The sequence below is a fragment of the Crocodylus siamensis genome, chromosome 1 (assembly GCF_052110815.1).
Source record: "Crocodylus siamensis isolate JL-2025a chromosome 1, ASM5211081v1, whole genome shotgun sequence".
Taxonomy (NCBI): domain Eukaryota; kingdom Metazoa; phylum Chordata; order Crocodylia; family Crocodylidae; genus Crocodylus; species Crocodylus siamensis.
In genome coordinates this window covers 298,351,850-298,371,706 of record NC_143395.1, presented here as the reverse complement: position 1 = coordinate 298,371,706, position 19,857 = coordinate 298,351,850, and the positions used below count along the sequence as shown (strand labels likewise).

Here is a 19,857-nt window from a genome sequence, read left to right as displayed (position 1 = left end):
TGTACATTGGGTACATGCACCAGAGGGATGCTTGCTTTGCTTTCTTTTTATTGCACAGATCCCAAGTTGAACAGTAAAACAGCTCTTTCAGAATTGTTTTTGCTAGTACTTAGCTATGATGTGTGGTTTAGCCAGAAAATAGCAGCTGCTGCTATTATGATTTTATAGCACCCAAAACAGTATGAAGTCCAAATAGCAAATGACACAGTCCTCGTACAGAGGAGTTTACGATAGGAATTATAGATGTGATGCCAAAGGCAGGGATGGGATTCGTATCAGCAGGACAGTGGGTTACTCATGTCAGACGTGTGCATATCTTGGTGTTCCAGATGTATATATTTTTAATTATTTGTCAGCTTATGATTTGCAGCTAAACAAAAATTCTGAATTCTTTGGCTTTCCTAAACCCCAGTTTCAATACAATTTCATCATGATTTACAGGTGCTCAGGTAGACCAGTCGGCATTTGAAGAGCTTATAAAAGAGCGACTTCCAGAACTGGCTGAACACATGAAAGATTTGACCACGCTCAGTTCCATTTCTCTTTCATGGTTCCTTACCCTTTTTCTCAGCATCATGCCCCTAGAAAGTGCTGTGAATGCTGTAGACTGCTTTTTCTTTGACGGAATCAAAGCTATCTTCCAGTTAGGCTTGGCTGTTCTTGAAGCTAATGCAGTGGAGCTGTGTAACAGCAAGGACGATGGGCAAGCCTTGATGATTCTTAGCAGGTACGTTCCTTTGTCTCACGGTGTAGTGTTGCCAGACTTACAGATTGTCTTACCTTAAAATGTGGTACCAAGAAATATGGATTGTGTGTTGACCATAAGAGAAGGATGTTCTGGAGCATTTGCACAAGCTTCTAGTAAGTTCAGCTTTTTGCTGTTGTTTTCAAAGTCTGATTTACACAATGGGTTTAGATGCATCCCTTGGCACCCTTCCTGGCAGTGCTGGAGGGCTGCATGGACTGCATCAGTGTTCAGTATTTACCGTTGCTCTTAGTTTCTTCCCTGGAGTGAGGCACTTCCTGCTTCAGGCATCATGAAGGTGAGAACTGTTCTTCCTTAGGAGGTTTCTGTATTTAGTCATTGGCTGCATTGCAGCTTTAAGTATGAGTAATAACTGAAGCATTCTGAAGTATATAAGCATAAAAAATCAGTATATTTCCACTGGGACCCAAGCCAGAATATTGTACTTATTTTTATTATGCTGTGAAAAGAATATGTAGTGGAGTAATCTGAATATATAACGGTTTTTCCCTTCAGATTTTTAGATCATGTTAAAAATGAAGAAAGCCCTCTGTCACCTTTCAAAAATCACCACACCTTTTTCAGTGATGATCAAGAACCCTGTGCAGTGACAGAAGTAGCTGACCTGATCCGTGATTCCTACGAGGTAAAATTAAAAATTGGAATCTGCTGAACTTTCCATTCAGAGAGCATTTTAAATGTTTCTTTCTGTGTGGTAGTTAAACTATGCTAGGATGTTGTATGTATGGTAGACTCATACTTTAAGCATCTACTGACTAACTCCTTGAATGATGTTCTCAAATGCTACAGCAATTGGCCTGATAGAAGTACTTAAGGAAATAAGCTGGATGTTTAAATACAGCATTAAAAAATCCATTTTCCCTAGGACTAATAACACTTTGAAGTTTACATTTTCAGATTGATTAAAAATCTATTCCTGTACTCTAGAAATTTGGAGACTACTCTGTGGATCTGATTGAGCAAATGCGCTATAGACACAGGATTCGTGTTCTACAAAGCCATGAGGATACAACCAAGCAAAATGTGGTATGTAGAATGTTGTAGGTTTTAATTGTTTTTTAAGATTGACTCTTAATTTAACTTTAGTGAAGGGAGAAGCAGTACTGGGTGCTTTTTTGCCCTTTTTCTTGCCATCTTGAGTGTGAGTGCTTTTTTATGGCTTTATGCATAAAGTCCCTCAGGAAGATAAAAGAAAGGGAAGAGGCATGAAATCACCAGTGCTCCTTTTCTTGCAGAGTACAGCAGTGTGGGAGGGCACATGCTTGCTTATCTGCTAGTACTGCTTGTATTCACCACCACTATGTTTTCTCCTTCTTTCCCTTTAAGCTCAGAGTTGTCATCCCAGATGTTTCAATTGTTCCTGAACACTTGGAGGAATTGTATGACTTGTTTAAGGTTGGTGTGCCCAGGAAATGTGGGGTAAAAGGGAAAAAAACTATGCCAGGCTTATGGGTTTAATTTGCTGCCTGTTATTTGGGCTTGTACTGGATGTAGATGTAGAGCTGCAGCACCCTTTATTGGTGGTGGTGTTATGGGATGAGATGCCAAACTTTGCCCTACAGTCTCCTTCCTCTGGCTTTTCAGTTGGAATGCATAGAGCAGAACTTTTCAACCTGTTTTAGTCTAAGTACCCCCGGTGGGTGGACGCTGATTGGGGCGGGGAGGGAATGCCTTGCCAGATGCTGGGGGTGGGAGGGTGTGTGCAGCCAGACACCAAGTGGGGACCAGGGAAGGAGCATGTGGCCAGGTGCTGAGAGGGGAGGCAGAGACGGTGCACGGGCGGGTAGGGATGGAGTGCCGCCACCTCCCAGGAGCAGGGCCAGGGCAGGGACCGGGCTGGGGTGAGGACAGCAGCGCCCCTCTGCTGGACGGAGAAGCTCACCAGGCTGGTGTGTGGGGGCAGCAGCCACTGCATGTGAGCTTTCCCACCCCCACAGAGGGGTGCCGTTGCTCTTGCCCTTCCCTGGCCCTGCTCCTGGGAGGCAGTGGCGCTCTGTCCTTGCCTGACCACACGTACCCCCTAGGGTACCCCAGTTGACGACCCTTGGTGTAGAGCAAAAGAAACAATCATTTAAATCAGTGGGGCTTAGATCAGGTCTTGAGCCTTGTCTTCTTCCCTTCTAACTGAACTCCAATAAACAGCTATGTGAGATTTGGCTTCTGTTATACTCCCAACAACTTTCACCTCCAGTTTCACAATGCATAGTATAGCTGACTGCACAACCCATCCTGTTCAGCAACTAGTACCAAAAACCTTTAGTTTCACACTCTTAAGGACCCACACAGATAAGCAAAATTGACCTTGATGCTTGTCATTCATTCATAGTTGTCTGGGTTCTGACTGTTTTAGGACTGTATTTCTACTCTGTTTAACTTCCCTGCTTCTGGGCGCTCTGAAAGGAGCAAGGTGAGTGAGGAATCATAAAAGCTTCATAGTATTCCTTTCATCTAGACCCTGGACATGAGAAGCACGTAGAGCAGTTTAAGCAAGGAGTGACAGGTGATATGCAGCCCCTTCCTTCAGAGGTGTCAAACATCCAGGCCACAGGCAGGGTCTAGTCTGCTGAAGTGGGTCTTCCAGCCCCCAGGGCTTCTTGTGGACTAGATGACTTGCTGTTGTGAGCTGGATTTGGCTTGTGGGGCTTGTGACTGGAGCTACTGCATTAAATAACTTTGGTACCTGGGGCACTGACCTTGCTGCCACTTCCCTCAAGACCCCCTGTTGCTCACCACTGAATCTTTAATCCTCATTTGTGACTCCTGTCAGTAGCAGGGGAAGTGAAGGGTGTTGGGGGTGGCTGCATTAACCCCCTGGGTTCTGGAACTGTGTAGACCTCTGGTAGCCACAGGCATCAATGCCTCCACCATCACTCATGGGCTTTCTGACCTGCAAAAAGTCCTGAATGACTTTTGACACCCCTGATTTACTTGATGACAGAGGGCTGTTTTCTCAGAAAACTGGGGTAATATAACACTGGTAAAGTTGTGTCTCTGTGCACTTTACCTGGGACAACTGTTTCCTTATGGCAGATGAGCTTTTAACTGCTTCCTGCCACCTAATAGTCAGGCACTAGCATACAAGATTCATGTGTGTCTGCTCATAATCCCCGTGTATTTACATCAGTCTAGATATATACCTGAGATACAGTAATCTCTTATACATGCTTAGATGTGTGCAAACAGTTGCCTGTTTAGTAATGAATATTTACTTGACTCTGTGTATGTCTCATATGTGTGTCATTCATAGCAATAACCACTGGATAACTAAGAAGAAATATTTTAGTACAGTGGCTTTTCTGTTTGGCATTATCTTGGTCTCACTACATTAATGCACAATTTCAATATGCCATTCTACTTCGATAAGCATGGATTATGCTGTCTGTAATATATATTACATGTTCTAATGCTTTTTTCTCTACTGCCTCTGATTTCCTTTTAGAGAGAACATCTAATAAGCTGCTACTGGGATTTGACTAGTCCAGTAATTGAGAGACATGACCCAAGCAGAGCTTATGCTGAGCAGTATAGACTAGACCATCAGCAGTTTACTAACCTTTATAAACTTGTCTCGCCATGGACATGTGGGGAACACACTGAAGTCCTAGCTGAAAGGATGTTCCGACTGCTGGATGAAAACATGGACCATCTCATTGAATTCAAAGGGCTGGCTTGCTGCTTAGGTATGTGCCTCTTTGTAGCAATCTAACTGGATGTTGGGGGGAAGAAGTGGGAAGAGTGCTCTGCTTTTCTTTTAATGTAACACAAGCAAGAGGAGGGCATGCATTTCTGTTGAGAAGCATGGTTTAACCAATCTCTGTTCTTGACTGATTTCACTTTGTTTCAGTTACTTGTTGTAGATTAGAATTAAAAGATGACAGGAGGATCTGTTTGAACGTCATATTATAAATCGCAATTCTGTTTGACAGGAAGCAGTTTAATATTTTGCTGGAAATGTTGGGCATAAATAAAATGTTCCGTCATTCAGAAGGGAATTGAAAACAATATGGAGACTGTCACCATGCCATTATACAAATCCACGGTGCACCCACATCTTGAATTCTATGTGCAGTTTTGGTTTCCACATCCCCAAAAGGTAGAATTAGAAAAGGTACAGAGAAGAGCAACCAAAACGATCAGGGGCCTGAAGCAGTTGCCATACCAGAAGACAAAAAAAGGCTGGGACTCTTGAGTTTGGAAAGGAGAAGGTTGAGAGGGCATATGATAGTGTGATATAAAACCCATTAATAGTTTCATAGTTTCTAGGGTCGGAAGGGACCTGAGTAGATCATCTAGTCCGACCCCCCGCCATGGCAAGAAAGAGTACTGGGGTCAAACGACCCCAGCAAGGTATTCATCTAACCTCTTAAAAAAACCCAGGGTAGGAGCCTGCACCACTTCTCTTGGAATTTGGTTCCAGATCCTAGCTGCCCTGACCATGAAGTAGCGCCTCCTGATATCTAGCCTAAATCTACCCTCTGCCAGCTTGTGACCATTATTCCTGGTCACTCCTGGCAGTGCTCAGGGGAACAGGGACTCCCCCAGTGCCTGCTGATCCCCCCCTGACTAGTTTATAATGGGCCACTAGATCCCCCCTCAGCCTTCTCTTGTGGAGGCTGAACAGGTTCAGGTCCCGTAGCCTCTCCTCATTGGGTCAATGATGACTCCAAGATCCTTTTCCACCTCTGTGCTAACAAGAGGGGAGTTCCCTAACCTGTAGGTATGGTGCTGGTTGTTCCTCCCCGGGTGCATCACTTTGCACTTGTCAGTGTTGAATCCCATCCTGTTCTCATCCACCCACCCTTGTAACCTGTCTAGGTCCGATTGTAGCCTGTTGCTTTCTTCTAGTGTGCCCACATCCCCCACATCTTAGTGTCATCAGCAAATTTGAACATGGTGCTTTTTACCCCCTCGTCCAAGTCACTGATGAAGATATTAAACACTGCGGGCCCGAGGACCGAGCCCTGCGGAACCCCACTGCCCATGTCCTACCAGGTTGAGAAGGACCCATCCACTATCAACCTCTGGGTGCTGCCCTCCAGCCAATTGGCAACCCATTTGACTGTGTGGGCATCGACACCACAGTCTCCCAGTTTCTTAATGAGAACGGGGTGAGAGACAGTGTTGAAAGCCTTCCGGAAGTCCAGGAAGACTATGTCCACTGCTACCCCTGCATCTAAGGATTTGGTGATCTGATCATAAAAGACCACCAGGTTGGTCTGACAGGACCTGCCACTGATGAACCCATGTTGGTTGCCCCTAAGCATGCAGTCCCCTGCTGGCCCCTTGTGGATGTGTGCCAGAATAATTTTCTGAAACAGCTTGCCTAGGATCGAGGTAAGACTAACTGACCTATAGTTTCCCGGATCTTTCTTCCCCTTTTTGAAGATGGGAACCACACTGCCCCTCTTCCAGTCCCCCGGCACCACACCAGAGCCCCAAGAGTGCTCGTAAAGCCGTGCCAGGGGTCCTGCAATGACCTCGGCCAATTCCTTTAGAACTCTAGGGTGGAGATCGTCCGGGCCGGCTGACTTGAATACGTCCAGCCCCTCCAGAAGTTCCCTAACTAGTTCCTCATTAATGCTTGGCCCAGGTGTGCCTCCCCTGGGGCCTGAGGGGGGCCCGGCAGGGAGGTGGCTGTTCTGGTCCCTACTTAGGAAGACGAAGGCAAAGAAATCGTTAAACATGTTAGCTTTGTCATCTGGTGTGACGACCAAATTTCCCAGTGTGTCCTTCAGGGGCCCCACATTACCCGGAACCTTCTTTCTACCCCCTGTGTATTTAAAGAAGGACTTCTTATTGTCCTTAATCTGGGAAGCTAGTCCTAATTCCATCTCTGCCGTGGCCTTCCTGACTGCCCCCCTATATCCCTGAGCAACTACAGAATAGTCCTCCCTGGTGATGACCCCTTCTTTCCATTGGGTGTAAGCCTCCCTTTTAGCAAGGAGACATTCCCAGATGCTTTTGGTGAGCCATGGAGGCTTGTGTGCTCTCCTGCTCCCTTTGATCCGCATTGGGATTACCTTCCTTGGGGCTTGGAGGATCGCCTCCTTAAGGAGCGACCACTCACCTTGGACACCTGGCTCCCCTCCCCTCTGGGACCTCAGCGCTTCTCCAGCTATCCTCCTTAGCTCGTTGAAATTGCCCTCCTGAAATTTAGGGCTGCTGCCTTGCTGCAGGCCTTTGCCACCTTGCGCTGGATGGTGAATTCCAGCAGGCGATGATCACTCTCACCCAGGTGGTCGAGCACCCACAGCCCCCTCACCAGGTCATCACTCATGGCCAGCACCAGGTCCAACAAGGCGTCTCCCCTGGTGGGGCTGTGCACCTGGGTTAGAAGGAGGTCCTGCACTCTAAGAACCTACGTGAGCGGTCAGACCTGGCTGACTGCTCCTCCCAGCAGATGTCCGGGAAGTTCAGGTCCCCCATGACTACCACATCCTTTGACTTCACTACCTCTGTGAGCTGACCTAAGAAATCCTGGTCAAGCTCTTCCCCCTGGTTGGGTGGTCTGTAGTAGACTCCCACCGTTAAGTCTCTTTCCCCTCGACTGCCTTGTACTCTTACCTAAAGCACCTCAGAGTGCCCCTCCCCTGACTCCTTGCTAATTGACGAGGATATGTATTCCTCCTTAATATAGAGAGCCACGCCCCCACCTCTTCTTCCTATCGTATCCCTCCTGTACAGCCTATAGCCCTTGACATTCACCGCCCAGTCATGTGTTGAGTCCCACCACGTTTTAGTGATCCCCACTATGTCTGGGTTGGTGTCAGCTAGCAGGAGGGTGAGTTCCTCCTGCTTGTTTCCCATACTAAAGCATTTGTGTAGAGGCATTTGAGGCCTTATGTGGATGTGAAGGGTGTGAACTAAGTAAACAAGGGACTCTTGTTCACCAAGTCCCAGAATACTAGAACTTGGGGGCACCTGCAGGAGACAGATTAAAAACTAAGAAGAAAATTTGATTTTTTTTTTTTAATGCAATGTGTAGTTACCATGTGGAATTAATTGCCTCAGGAGGTGGAGGAGGCAGATAGCATAGCCAGGTTTAAAAAGGGACTGGATAAATTAATGGATAATAGATTCGTTAATAGCAGTTGAACAGAATGCTTGGAGACGTTTCCTCTGCCATCTCTAAACCCGTAACAGTGGATGCCAGACGGTAGTGAATAAGAGATGATCACTAGAGATACCTAGTTCAGTGTTCTCCCTCTGAAGCATTGCTTGTGCTACTGGGACAGGATACTGGGCTAGGTGGACATTGGTCTGACCCAGCATTGCACTTATGTTCTTATTTCATTGTTGCTGGGTGAATCTTGGAATGAAATCCCATGACTATTAAACTCTCATTTGTATTAGTCAATTAAAAATGTGGGAGCTCTCCATACTCTCACAGTGCTTTTTCTATTACACTGTAATGGAGGCCAAAGGGGAAACTCTAAGATGGTGGACCCTGGTGACAGAAACTTGATATAGCTCTCTGTATGCTGTATGAAGCCTGGCTTTTGCATGGCATCACATTTGGTATTTTTGAACCTTAGCCCTGTTGTTGTTTTATTATTATTATTATTATTATTATGTTTTATAGGTTAGTAGCACTAGGACTGTTTTTGAGAACAAAGAACAGATCAGCTGGTTTTCACCTGCTGTTACCAGTTGATCAGGGACAACTTAAACATTTAATACACTGGCCATATGTCAGTGTGCTTTGTTCCCACAAACAATTAACTTTTGTGCTTGGAAAATGCTGATGATTTTAACCTATCAAAGTAAATATTCGATCTACTTTCTGGTTTTTTTTCATCTTGCAGATGTTATGTATAATGGAGAAATGAACGAAAAGATAAAGCTGTTATACAGGCTGCATATCCCACCTGGTAAGGAATTGGAAAGGAAAAAGTCATCCTTCCTTTCTTCCCTAGTCTCCATGTAAACATTTTGGGAAGCAAAAGCTACTTAATGAAGATTATAGGTCACTGAGTTGGGAGCTTGTTAATAAACTTTTAATTGTGTTTAGTCACAATTTAAATAGATTGTAAGGTCTTATTCAGTATAAGCTCTTATTTCTTTGTTAAACTTCTAGATAGCTCCCTACGTATGCTAATATGTTTTCATTTCTGTTGTTTTCCCAGGCGTGATCTAAACTTAAATCATTTACTCTGGATTAGCGATACTGTCTGTTAGATCTTCATTGCAGTTTAACTGAAAAGAAATGCAAGTTTTAAGATGTTTTACAAGATGTGCAAAGTCTTTCATGAATATGCTATTTTGAGCAGCATTTCCTGCCACTCTGCTGTAGTAACTAACTACCTTGTTTTAATAGAAGCACACTTTACTTTCTGATATAACTAGGTCAAGTTTAAATAATTAATCTTTAACTTTCACCTTTTACGTATCTATTAGTTTGCTGGCTGAGCTCATAGCTCTCAAATGCTGTAAAGTTTAGGTAATTATCATGACAATATTGCAAGGCCGTTAGCTATGCATCTCTGTTTGTCGTCTCTCCTCCCCCCTCTAGCACTCACAGAAGATGAGAGAGACAGTCAGTCACCACTGAAGAATCCCTTGTTGTCAACCTCAAGACCACTAGTAATTGGGAAAGCGAATGGTACGTGTTGTCACAGGTATCTGCTACTGTTTTAATATAAGAAATTATATAAGAGCTGCCCAGTGCTCAGTTAATTATTTACTTTCCGTATGCCAGTCCCCTTTTTTAATCTCAGTTGTGAATTTGCTGCAAAGTGCTTGGACCTAATTCTGGTTTTGTTGTCTTTTTTTTTTTTGTCCCCACTGAAGGTGAAGCAGTAGATTATCAGAAGCAACTGAAGCAAATGCTTAAAGATTTAGCCAAAGAAAAAGATGCTAAAATGGAAAAAGGATTGCCCAAAATGAGCCAGGTAAGGTGTGGACTGAATTTCACTTTAAACAGAAGTTGGGGAAAGTGATTTTAAAACTACAAACTTTGAACAAATGTCTGAGACTTCGACTTATAGAACCTGCCACTAGAAAAACTGGACTTGTTCAATACTTTAGATCCAAAACAAATCTACTTTGAGGCAGGGAGGAGTTAAGCTCCAAGGAGAGAACCCCTCAGCTGATCATGCCCCATCTGCTGCAAATGTAACATGGCACAAGAGAAGCATGTCCAAGCCACATAAGACTTTTTCTTGGGCATCAGACCAACCAGCAGATCCTTGGTTTGTTCCCAATGATTTATACATGGGTGTCTGCCTCTGGGTTGAGTGATGAAAGATCTGTAAAACCCAGTGCAATTGTCTAGTGTCAGTAAACAGGACAGTATACCATCTCATGACGACGACAACAAAAAGATACCACTAAAGGTTCCCAGTGGTATCCTCTGCCCTTCTGAAACTGCCCAGTCCAGCAGCCCTCAAACTTCTGAAACCTAGTCAAGGCACATATCACAGCTGCATGCAGAGCTGGCAGTAGCTAATTGGAATCATCTGCAGGCACTACAGCTGTGTTCACTGTCATGGAGCAAGTCATCAGAGCTGTAAATTGAGGTGTCTGTATATATGATCAAACATACATGTGTGTATTACGTCAGTAGTAGGGCAGATTGTTAAATAAGCAGATAGGTGAATATAGTCTATGGATTTAATGATGGGTAAGACAAAGTGGTGTTGAATAGCTCTGTGTATACAGATTGGTAAAACTTTTCTTACTCTATAGAGAAAACCATGTGTCTGGCCATAAGGTAGTTTTTTCCTGTTAAGTGCAAAGCCCCTGCCACAACATGCTGAGCCTGATTGGAGCTGCCCTGAGCTAGCAGGCTGACCCTTCGCCAGGCAGGGCTGCTCCAACTGGCACACCTGGGAGTTTCCTGGGAACAATTAGCTCTGGATCATTATTGCTGTGCATTTAATTGCATGTGTAGACACCCCCTGTAGTAGTAGAGCTGGTGTTTTACTAAACTGTAGGCAGTGCAAGATCAGGAAAAAGCTTTGCAGCCTGATCCAGTCATAGCAACTAAGTTTCTACCAGCTCCTTTAAACTGCAAACCTTGACAAATGACAATACACATCCTCCAGAAGAAAAATGCAGCTTTCTCCATGTCCTTGTTTTCCCAGCCTTGCATTTTCACATGTAAACCAGATCTTCCCCAATCTCAGTAAGACAGTGAGTACAACTATAATGGAGTATAGGGTTTGTAGCACTTGAGACCTCCTGACATTGTTCTCTCCTGGCCCATGGTACACACAGGTGTCATCTAAACTGCCATTTTTCTCCTGGCTTGGAACATGGTCATTTGCTTACAAAGGACTTAAGTCTCCCAAATTCTCCAACCAGAAGCCCGTGTCTACTGAAGGCTGCCTTATAATTATTTGGTAGTACAATAGGAGTTAGCTAGTATAGATCCAGGACCTGTGAAAGACTAAGAAATACCTGAGCCCTTTCTAAACTAAGTGCAAATGACACTATTGGAAACTTCTGTGCTAATGTCCTGTATATACCACTCCTCCATTATGGATGACAGGTGACTGGTCAGTACCTTGACATGAGTTTTTTGCATACCTCTTTCCTTCCAGAGGGAATTCATCCAGTTTTGTAAAACCTTGTATAGCATGTTTCATGAAGATCCAGAAGAAAATGATTTGTATCAAGCCATTGCCACTGTGACTACTCTGCTACTTCAGATTGGTGAAGTTGGACAAAGAAGCAGCAGTTCAGGCAGTGGATCAGGTGAATTTACTGATGACTTACAGGGTGAAGCTGCTGCCTCAGACCAGGATGCTGTTTTTAATGACACTGTGAAGACACCTTGGAAAGACTCTCAATCTTCCCCTGTGGCTAAAGGAGACTGGACCGTCTCTTTAGAACACATTCTAGCATCACTTTTGACTGAACAATCACTAGTCAATTTCTTTGAAAAACCTTTGGAACTGAAGCCAAAACTTGAGAACGCAAAGCTCAGTCAATACAGCCTCAAAACAAATGGAATGAGCTACCCATCACGGGGTGAACAGGTGAAAGTAAACTCACAGCAGCAAACCTCACTGTCAAGTTGAAGTGCACTGAAGTTACACCAAAGCTCATGTTGCAGAGGAAGACTTGGTTTGTAGCAGATGTCTAATAAACTATTTGTTGGTTTGTCACTTGAGAGCTTTATAAGTTAAAAGGGCATGTATTGTATTTTTTGTGCCATTGATTTATTACTTGCATTCTTGTTTTGAATGTAAAAGGAAACATCTGTCTGCAGTGTGAAGACACAGCAGCCCTACTACACATTGGGAGAGCAGGAACTGCCTCCAGTAATCCTGATAGTTTGTTTTATAACAGAGGAAAACATTTCTCAGCTACTGTCTGCAGTTTGTTTGGGTTCCTTTTTTGCACTAATCCTGAAGACTTGTTTCAATGCTGGTAATTGAAACTATTTTAATATATTTGATTGTACTCTGGTTTGTATGTCTTGCTAAAATGTTAAGTGTACATGGACTATGCTTTTGATGTTGGTCTGTGAAAACATGCACTTTTCAATAAATCTGTTTTTTATACTGGACCCCAAACTTGCACCATGTCTAAGTGCAGTTACTTTGAGAAAAAGCCTATAATGAGATTAAATATAAGATGATCACTGTAATCCTTTGCTACTGCAATCTCCTCAAAGTCACAGAGGGATAGTCTTGTTTTGTTTTTTTTAAAAAGGGAATAGATATAGCAGTAGCGTATCTAGTTTTAGTTCATCATAAATCATCTCATTTGTAAAAGCAGGAATTCGGCTTTAAAATCCCAGAGTTGTCCAGTTCTCTCCTTAAAATAAACACCTCCATGTTTTATCCTCACCCCAACTGAGGAATGTGCCAGAAGGAAACCATGCAAACTATCTGAGACAGTTTTAATTTGCAAGTAAAATAAGGATGATAACTAGACTAAGTCTCTTGCACTGATGACCTAGTTCAGAAAGGAATACTGATGAGGAATATTTCGCGTTCTTAGCAAATGCCACAGCTTAGCTAAATTGTAAAAACTCTCTCCTCTTTAGTAGTATCAGGTATATTTCCTACTGTTTAAACACAAAAATATAGGGACATTTCAGTGAATTGCTATTGCCCACTTAATCTGCTCTACTAAGTTTATTTTATCTAAGTATACAAAGCACAAAGGTGATGGAAATACCTCTTCAGGTGCCTAACCAGACTGGAGCCCTAAAATGACAGTACTCAGTAAGGCACCTTAGTAAAGAGTAAGTGGCATTTTATAACTTTATTGTAATGAAAATCAGCTTAGTTTTCATCCACATTGACTGTCTGTAAACCTGAAGAAAAAAAATTAAGTTGCATTAGTGTATGACCAAGACAGATTTCTCTGTATAATCTGTGTAACAGCTGCACTAGGATGCATTAGCTAAAAGTAGCCAACCACAAAATGATTACAGAGCTAACTAAGCTGAACATCGGTGTTCTAGAAGCAGCAAATATACCAAAAATCAATAGATGACGACATCAACCTAGTATTAATACAAAGGATTATTTTCAGCTGGAGACCGTGTATTTATATCTTTGACAGAAGAGGACACACGATCATCAGGACAACATGATGTACCTAAAAAAAACGTTGCGGTCCTAAACTTCAAACATAGGACTATATGCTAAACAGCTAACATGCTCTTTTTGAAGTTTTTTTTTTCCCCCCCAGAACATCTATGTCTGACTATCTCCCTCCTCTGCAATGGATACTTAAAATGCACAGTTCTTGCACAGAACTAGGTGGTAACTGGCACTGTCTCACTTATCCCACATACAATTCCAGGCATATACCTTAAGATAAAAATCTTTATAATGACAATTAGGTAGAGGACAAGGCCTACGTAGGAGGGGAAGTGCATACAAGCTTGCCTTTGAAGGTTGTGACTGGTACATAGGTAACTAAGGTGTATAGTTTGTTAGGCGAATCTTCATCCTCATTGCGTTTCCTGGACAAGCGCACACGGATGCGGTAGGGAACATTCCTACAATGATGACAACACAAGAATTTGCAGTTGCATTTTCAATAAAAATCAGCACACAATTTTGTCTTGCAACAAAGGCACTATCATAGGTGCCTTTGTTCCACAACCATTATTCTCCTAAAATTCTTAAAATTAGTCTCTTAATACCTGCCCATTGGTTTATAAAAGCTTCAGCCAAAAAAGTAACTGAATTCAATGAGTAGACTGTAGGCTGTTTTTTTATGTGAGCTTGTACATTGGGACTATCACTGCCAAAATTGCAGTTTGCCCAAAACCCATGTTCAAAAGCAGGAATCCAGAAGGACCACAAAAGGAGACACTTCAAAATAAAGCTAATTAGCCTGTCACTGGTCTAGGAATGGAGCTTTGAGGAAACTTACTATTAGTGAGTTACCTGGTAAGCATCTTTACAAGTGTTTCTCTACAAGTGTCACATGGGAAACAACCAGGCAAGTAATTTCCCTCTGGAAGCTTGAAATCCCAACCTGGACAATACAGAAGCACTGTCTCTTCTAGTCCAGTGGTTCTCAAGCTTTTTTGTACCAGGACCCATTTGTAAACATCACTGGCAGGCTGGAACTCTGCCAGCCTGCAGTGTAAAAGCCACTGTTTCCCATGTTTTTCTCCTTTAAAGGAGAATCCATTTTTAAAGTTTGTTGATCCATTTTTTGTTTGTGACCCCTTCATATATTCTTGCAACCCATGGGCTGAGAAATGCTGGTTAAAAATCGGCTGCTAAAATAGTGTAGGGATTCAAGCATGTTAGAGAAGCATAAGCGAGTTATTTATGCCTGTGCTATCCATTAACGGAACGCAGCAGGGGTAGAGTAAGTGCTTTCAAAAAGGATATAAAACATTTCCAAGTGGCTTGTGAGATGCAGTAAAGCTCCATCAGTCCCTTACAGAAAGATCTGAGTCAGTGCCCCATGGGCAAGAATTTCTGTGGGTAATACCTTTTACTGGACCAACTGCATGGCTGCAAAGACTTAAGACAAATTCTCAAAAGCCATGCATTCTTTGGGCTGGCCTTGTAACATTTTAAATGGGCTATTCTAGTATCCTAGTTCAATGGCTGGTGGAAGAAGGCAGAAATGATCTGTCCCCAAAACAAAGGCCTGCAAAACCCGTTCTGTGGCCACCTAGACACGAAGGCTCATGCAGTACCAGGTCATGTCTAATCCCCACCTGAAGCTGCAAACTGGAATCCCCTGCCAAAATGTCTGACCCAGTAAGTATATAACTGCTGCATGAAGCAGGATAGCTACAGGGCCAACCCAGAATACTTAATATCCTAGTGGTGCCTTCTCAAGGATTTTGTGAGAAAGGGTTGATTTCTCCTGGCTCCAGGACACAGTTCAGGGTTGCAATTCCTGAACTTCCTTCATAGTCATGCACCTAACTCCCTGGAAGGAATGGGAGCTGGAGGTGTGCTGTTCTTCACGTTCCCTACTGGCCAGTTTAGACACCTCCCTGCTCAACATGCTCTTCTATAGATCCCCTTGCTCAGGCATTTCAATACCTGAGCTCTTCTGTGGATCTAATCCTCAGCCTCAGCTCCTAGATTTCTCAGTAGTGCATGTGGGGACAGCTCTTACAACTTGGCAAAGGAAGCGTTACGCACTCAAGCATCCCAGTAGTAGATGGCCTGGGCGAGAAGATTGGCCTGGTTGTAAGGAGAAACTCATTGAGTTTATGGAAAGCCCCAGCTACCTGCAATAGCATCACCAATAGCATCACACACAAAATCTCCAATAGAATGACAAGTGCTAAAGGGACAGAGAGAGATCAGTGGTTATGCATTTTCCCATTGCACGTGTAAGCATGTGAAGTTCTTCCTTCCTAGCCTCTCAGTCAAGCCCCTGGAACACACCTGATTCCTTTGGCCCAGACAGCTTTGTTCAATCTAGTGTCAATGCGCACGTCAGGAGTACCCATCTCCTTCATTGCAAATTTGCGGATCTCCTTGAGAGCACGTGGCGCTCGCTTCTTGAAGCCTCTAAGAACAGAGAAAGCAGTAATTTAGTCAAGCTTCAAAATGCATCCTCAGGCAGTGCACACATATAGCATCCAGTGAGACTAGCATTCCCTAAACAGATGTAACCCACAGCATTCCAACAAACTGTCCAAACTTCAATTGGACCCTTGCTCCAGAATCGATAATCAGCTATTTCTGCCTGATTCTGTACAAATGCACCTTCCTTTTTTGTGCCCTTGTGACAAAGTATTTGGCAGAATTCACAGATTCTTTGGAATCTAAAAGGCTGCACTGCAAGCACTTCTGTTATAGTCTCAAACTTGCAACCTCTGGGCTATTAACTGTGTGCCTTATCGCCCACACCACCTCAAATGCAGTAAAATGCCACCACTACCCATGACTTTCCCACCTTGTTCTATTAAATGGCTCTCAGTACAAGTTGCCCATTGGATGCAATTTTTCAGCAAAGACCATATCTGCTCTACTGACTCCCTTATGTTGGTCAAAGCTGCAAAGAAAGGGCATAGTTGCACCAGCCAACACTGCACACTTGACATTAGCCCTTGCTTCGTTCACTGGCATAGACTACAGAAACTTGTCTGGAATAATTCTGGCAGAAGTGCCCTTTTCCCAATAAAAGCTGCATCCACATTAGGCATGCTTTGCAGGTATATTAGAGGCTGACAAGCACCACACTAGTAGCGCAGATGGGCCTAAAGCAACAGCATGCCTATATATCAGACCACAACTGGCACTCTTTGCATGTAGGTGGTAGGAGCCAATGATGGATCACAAGAGCAAAGCAAATTAACTTTTGAGCATGCAGCAAGAGGAGCACTGTAGGCAAGACAGTGGTGGTGAAAGTAGGAGGGCTCTCTGTGATAGTTAGGCCACAGCTGAGGACTGCATGCAGCAACACATTTGAGAGAGAGAGAAAAAAAGTACCAGGCAGCGAGCAATGAATGCAATAAAGGTGAAAGTAGATAGTTTGGAAGAAAAGGTGATAAAGGGAGGGATGTGCTAGAATTTTTTTAAACATCTGAAAGGCTGTCAAAGGCAGGGAGGAAAAAGTGTTGGCCTGCCACTGAGCACAAGAGGCAGTGGGTTTCAACTATAGCAAAAGATTTAGATCAAATCTCGCTATTTTTACCATTAGGGTATTCACAAGACACAGTGGAACAAGCTGCCCAGGGTTGCCATGGAGTCTCCCTGAGAGGAGTTTTCAAGCAGCAGCTGGATAGGAACAGCAAGTCCTGCATCTGCAGAAGAGGCTGGATTGGGTGACCCTTGACATCCTTTCTAACCCTATGGCTCTCATGCTAGGAGGAAAGGCAATTCTATACTTCCTGCCACATCCTAAGCATGCATAGCCTCACAACCCAACCACTTTTGGAAGCAGAAAGAATAGTAAAAGGAGCAATTGCCTGACCGTGAGGCAAAGCCAGCATGTCCCTTTTGTATGAGTCCTAAATTATCCATGTTTTGAAAGGGAAAAAGGTCACTCTGTTGCTACCCTGCCCTTGCCTGTGAGTTGCCTCCAGACAGCTTTGAAAATAAACCCATACCACCTCCTGCGTGACTGCAGCTACCTGCTGACAAAGAGCAGCCCAGGGAGGCAACAACACCTGTCCAAATCCTCTCCCTGCACTGCACTGCAAACAGCCTGGCCTGGGGCACTCTCAGGAGCCAGCAAACAATTCGGTCTGGTCCTATCCCATCTGATGGCTATGGGGCACATACAGAGCTCCTACACCCAACAGGGCATCTTCACCCACAGGCACCCCTTGCATGTGCAGCCACTGAAAGTGCTGCTTCCCTCCTAGCACAATATACTCCTGCTTCCCTGGACATCCACACTCCCCAGCCCTGCTGTGCCGTGCACTCTGTATACAGGCTCAGCTCAATGTCCCCCCACTGGGGGATGTCCTACCCCAATCCCTGCCTGCAACAGGAAACAGTTAACACTGCACCCCCCCCCAGGAAGGGCCTGTCACTCACATGCCGTGGATGCGCTTGTGCACGTTGATGGTGTACTCCCGCGTCACCACCTCGTTGATGGCCGAGCGCCCCTTCTTCTTCTCCCCGCCTTTCTTTGCTGGAGCCATCGCGGCTGCGGCGCTGGAAGACACGCTGGCCTGTCACACCCCATGCCCAGCTACAACCCCACAGGCCTGCCCCCCAACCCCTTCTTCTCCTCCCAACCCCCCCGTGCTCCCCAACCCAGCCCAGGCCCAGCCCCAGCTAGGGCGGGGAGCGGCCCCCCGAGCGCGCCGGGAGGAAATGTCCGTGCCCCCGGCAGCAGGGCCCCTTGGGCGGACGAAGCCGGGCAGCGACGGGGCGGATGGGGCCCGATGGGGCAGCGGCCCCGAGTCTGCTCCTCACCGTGCAAGGGAATGGGGCGGAAAGGCCGGCGCGGGGGATTGTGGGAGGCACCACGACGAGGGGGCGGGGGGAGCGAGGAGCTACTTCCGGGTGCAGGGAAGACAGGAAGGCGCACAGTGCGCCTGCGCTGGCTTCTCAGCTTCTTCCCTCCCCGCCGCGCAGGCGTACTGCTCCCCTTCCTTCTCTTGCCCGCCGCCCCGCCCCCTCGGAACGTTGTGGCGGGAGGGGTGGCGCGAGCTGCTGGCCGGGCGGGGGCGGCTCGCGGAGCGGCGCGCGCACTCTACACTCTCGTTGCTAAGGGATGCAAGCTGGGGTTGTTGCGCGCCGAGCTGCAGGCTCGGGGTTCTGGCAGCTGTTTGACTTGGCATTTATTGGCTCTAGGCCGCTATTAAACTTCCGGGGGGACAAACAATTAAAAAGCAGGACTGGGAAGGGCAGGGCACTGCTAGGTTTACCATGTTTTCAACTCTAACAAAAGAAAAGAGGACCCCGTCGCGTGCGGGGGCGGGGGGAGTATGACGGGGGGGCAGGATATGCCCACACTTCTGGCCATTCTGTTGCCCCTCGCTCCCAAGCCACAGCCCCCCGAGCCCTGCTGCTGTGCCTCACTCCTGACCTACAGAGCCCAGCCATGCCAGTGCCCCTCACTCCCGAAGTGCACTACCCCGCCCCCTGGGTCATGCTGGTTCCCTTCGCTCCCCCTGCTTCCCCCCAGCCCTGCCACTGCCTCTCCTGACCCATGGGCCCTAGCTGCCCCCATCCTGGTACAGTGCCTCAGAGCAAGTCTGGCCCTGGTGCAGGCTGAAGGGAATGGGGGGGGAAGGGCTTGTGACACCCTTCATCCTGGGCTGGGGCTGCTGCATCCTGCCGGGAAGCCTGGCCACAGCCTACCTCCCCCTGCTCCCCTGCAGCATCTCCTGGTTGCTCTGCCCCTACAAGCATGGGCACCTGCCCCCATGCTGCTGGCCCAGCCGCAGCCCTCAAAAGGCACCCATCCCTTTTCCCCCACCGGAGAGGGAGGCAACTCTGTCCCCCTGCCCTGCCACATCCCCAGCCCCATCCCCCCAACCCAGACCTACCTCCCTGCAGCTCCCAGGGTGAGTGCAGGTGCACTTCCCTGCCTGCAGCTCTCTGCCTACTATCATCAAAAAAGGGAAGAGGGAGGACCCAGGCAACTATAGGCCTGTCAGTCTTACCTCTATCCTTGGGAAACTCTTTGAGAAGATTCTCAAGGAGCACATGTGTGATGGGCCAGCTTCAGGGATGATGCTCAAGGGCTACCAGCACAGTTTCATTAGGGGCAGGTCTTGTCAGACCAACCTGATTGCCTTTTATGATCAGGTCACAAAGGCACTGGATGCAGGTGTCACCGTGGATGTAGTCTTTCTAGACTTCAGCCAGGCCTTTGACACTGTCTCCCACCCCATCCTCATTAAAAAACTAGGCGACTCTGGCATTGATGCCTACACAGTCAGATGGATTGCAGATTGGCCCAAGGGCCGTACTCAGAGGGTGGTGGTGGATGGGTCATATTCGACCTGGGGGGAAGTGGGCAGCGGAGTCCCCCAGGGCTTGGTCCTGGGGCCTGCGCTGTTCAACATCTTCATCAGCGATTTGGATGATGGTGTGAAATGCAAACTGTTTAAATTCGCTGATGATACCAAAATTTGGGGTGAGGTGAGCACGCTAGTAGGGAGGGAAAGACTGCAACAAGACCTGGATAGGTTACAGGAGTGGGCTGACATAAACAGGATGTGTTTCAATACTGGC

General features: G+C 45.9%; 2 protein-coding genes across 3 annotated transcripts in view; one reads left to right on the top strand and one right to left on the bottom strand.

The window, feature by feature from the left end:
• The window catches only part of TBC1D8 (TBC1 domain family member 8), a 67,192-nt gene extending 54,386 nt beyond the window's left edge, over positions 1-12,806 (top strand). For both annotated transcript variants that reach the window (XM_090020534.1, XM_090020543.1), the window contains exons 12-20: positions 442-727; positions 1,262-1,391; positions 1,694-1,792; positions 2,093-2,161; positions 4,206-4,446; positions 8,572-8,637; positions 9,279-9,368; positions 9,557-9,657; positions 11,311-12,806. In XM_090020534.1, coding sequence (XP_089876660.1) covers positions 442-727; positions 1,262-1,391; positions 1,694-1,792; positions 2,093-2,161; positions 4,206-4,446; positions 8,572-8,637; positions 9,279-9,368; positions 9,557-9,657; positions 11,311-11,790 — 1,562 coding nt within the window. In that variant the 3' untranslated portion in view covers positions 11,791-12,806. The remainder of the gene's footprint in view (positions 1-441; positions 728-1,261; positions 1,392-1,693; positions 1,793-2,092; positions 2,162-4,205; positions 4,447-8,571; positions 8,638-9,278; positions 9,369-9,556; positions 9,658-11,310) is intronic.
• A 153-nt stretch (positions 12,807-12,959) lies between these two features.
• On the bottom strand, positions 12,960-18,228 carry RPL31 (ribosomal protein L31). Its single transcript, XM_090020556.1, has 5 exons — positions 18,088-18,228; positions 17,704-17,823; positions 15,601-15,726; positions 13,618-13,730; positions 12,960-13,037 (listed from the first exon to the last, which is right to left on the bottom strand). The coding sequence occupies exons 2-5, from the start codon at positions 17,808-17,810 to the stop codon at positions 13,006-13,008; spliced, it is 378 nt and encodes a 125-aa protein (XP_089876682.1). The 5' UTR covers positions 17,811-17,823; positions 18,088-18,228; the 3' UTR covers positions 12,960-13,005.
• Between the last annotated feature and the right edge of the window lie 1,629 nt (positions 18,229-19,857).

What these genes read in the sequence shown, in the direction of transcription:
- RPL31 (XM_090020556.1), bottom strand. Translation starts at nt 17,810, where the DNA reads ATGGCTCCAGCAAAGAAAGGCGGGGAGAAGAAGAAGGGGCGCTCGGCC. An exon ending in GTCTGGGCCAAAGGAATCAG is followed by an intron (nt 13,731 to 15,600) that starts GTGTGTTCCAGG and finishes TCATCATTGTAG; the next exon opens with GAATGTTCCCTACCGCATCC. An exon ending in ACCAGTCACAACCTTCAAAG is followed by an intron (nt 13,038 to 13,617) that starts GCAAGCTTGTAT and finishes TTTTTTCTTCAG; the next exon opens with GTTTACAGACAGTCAATGTG.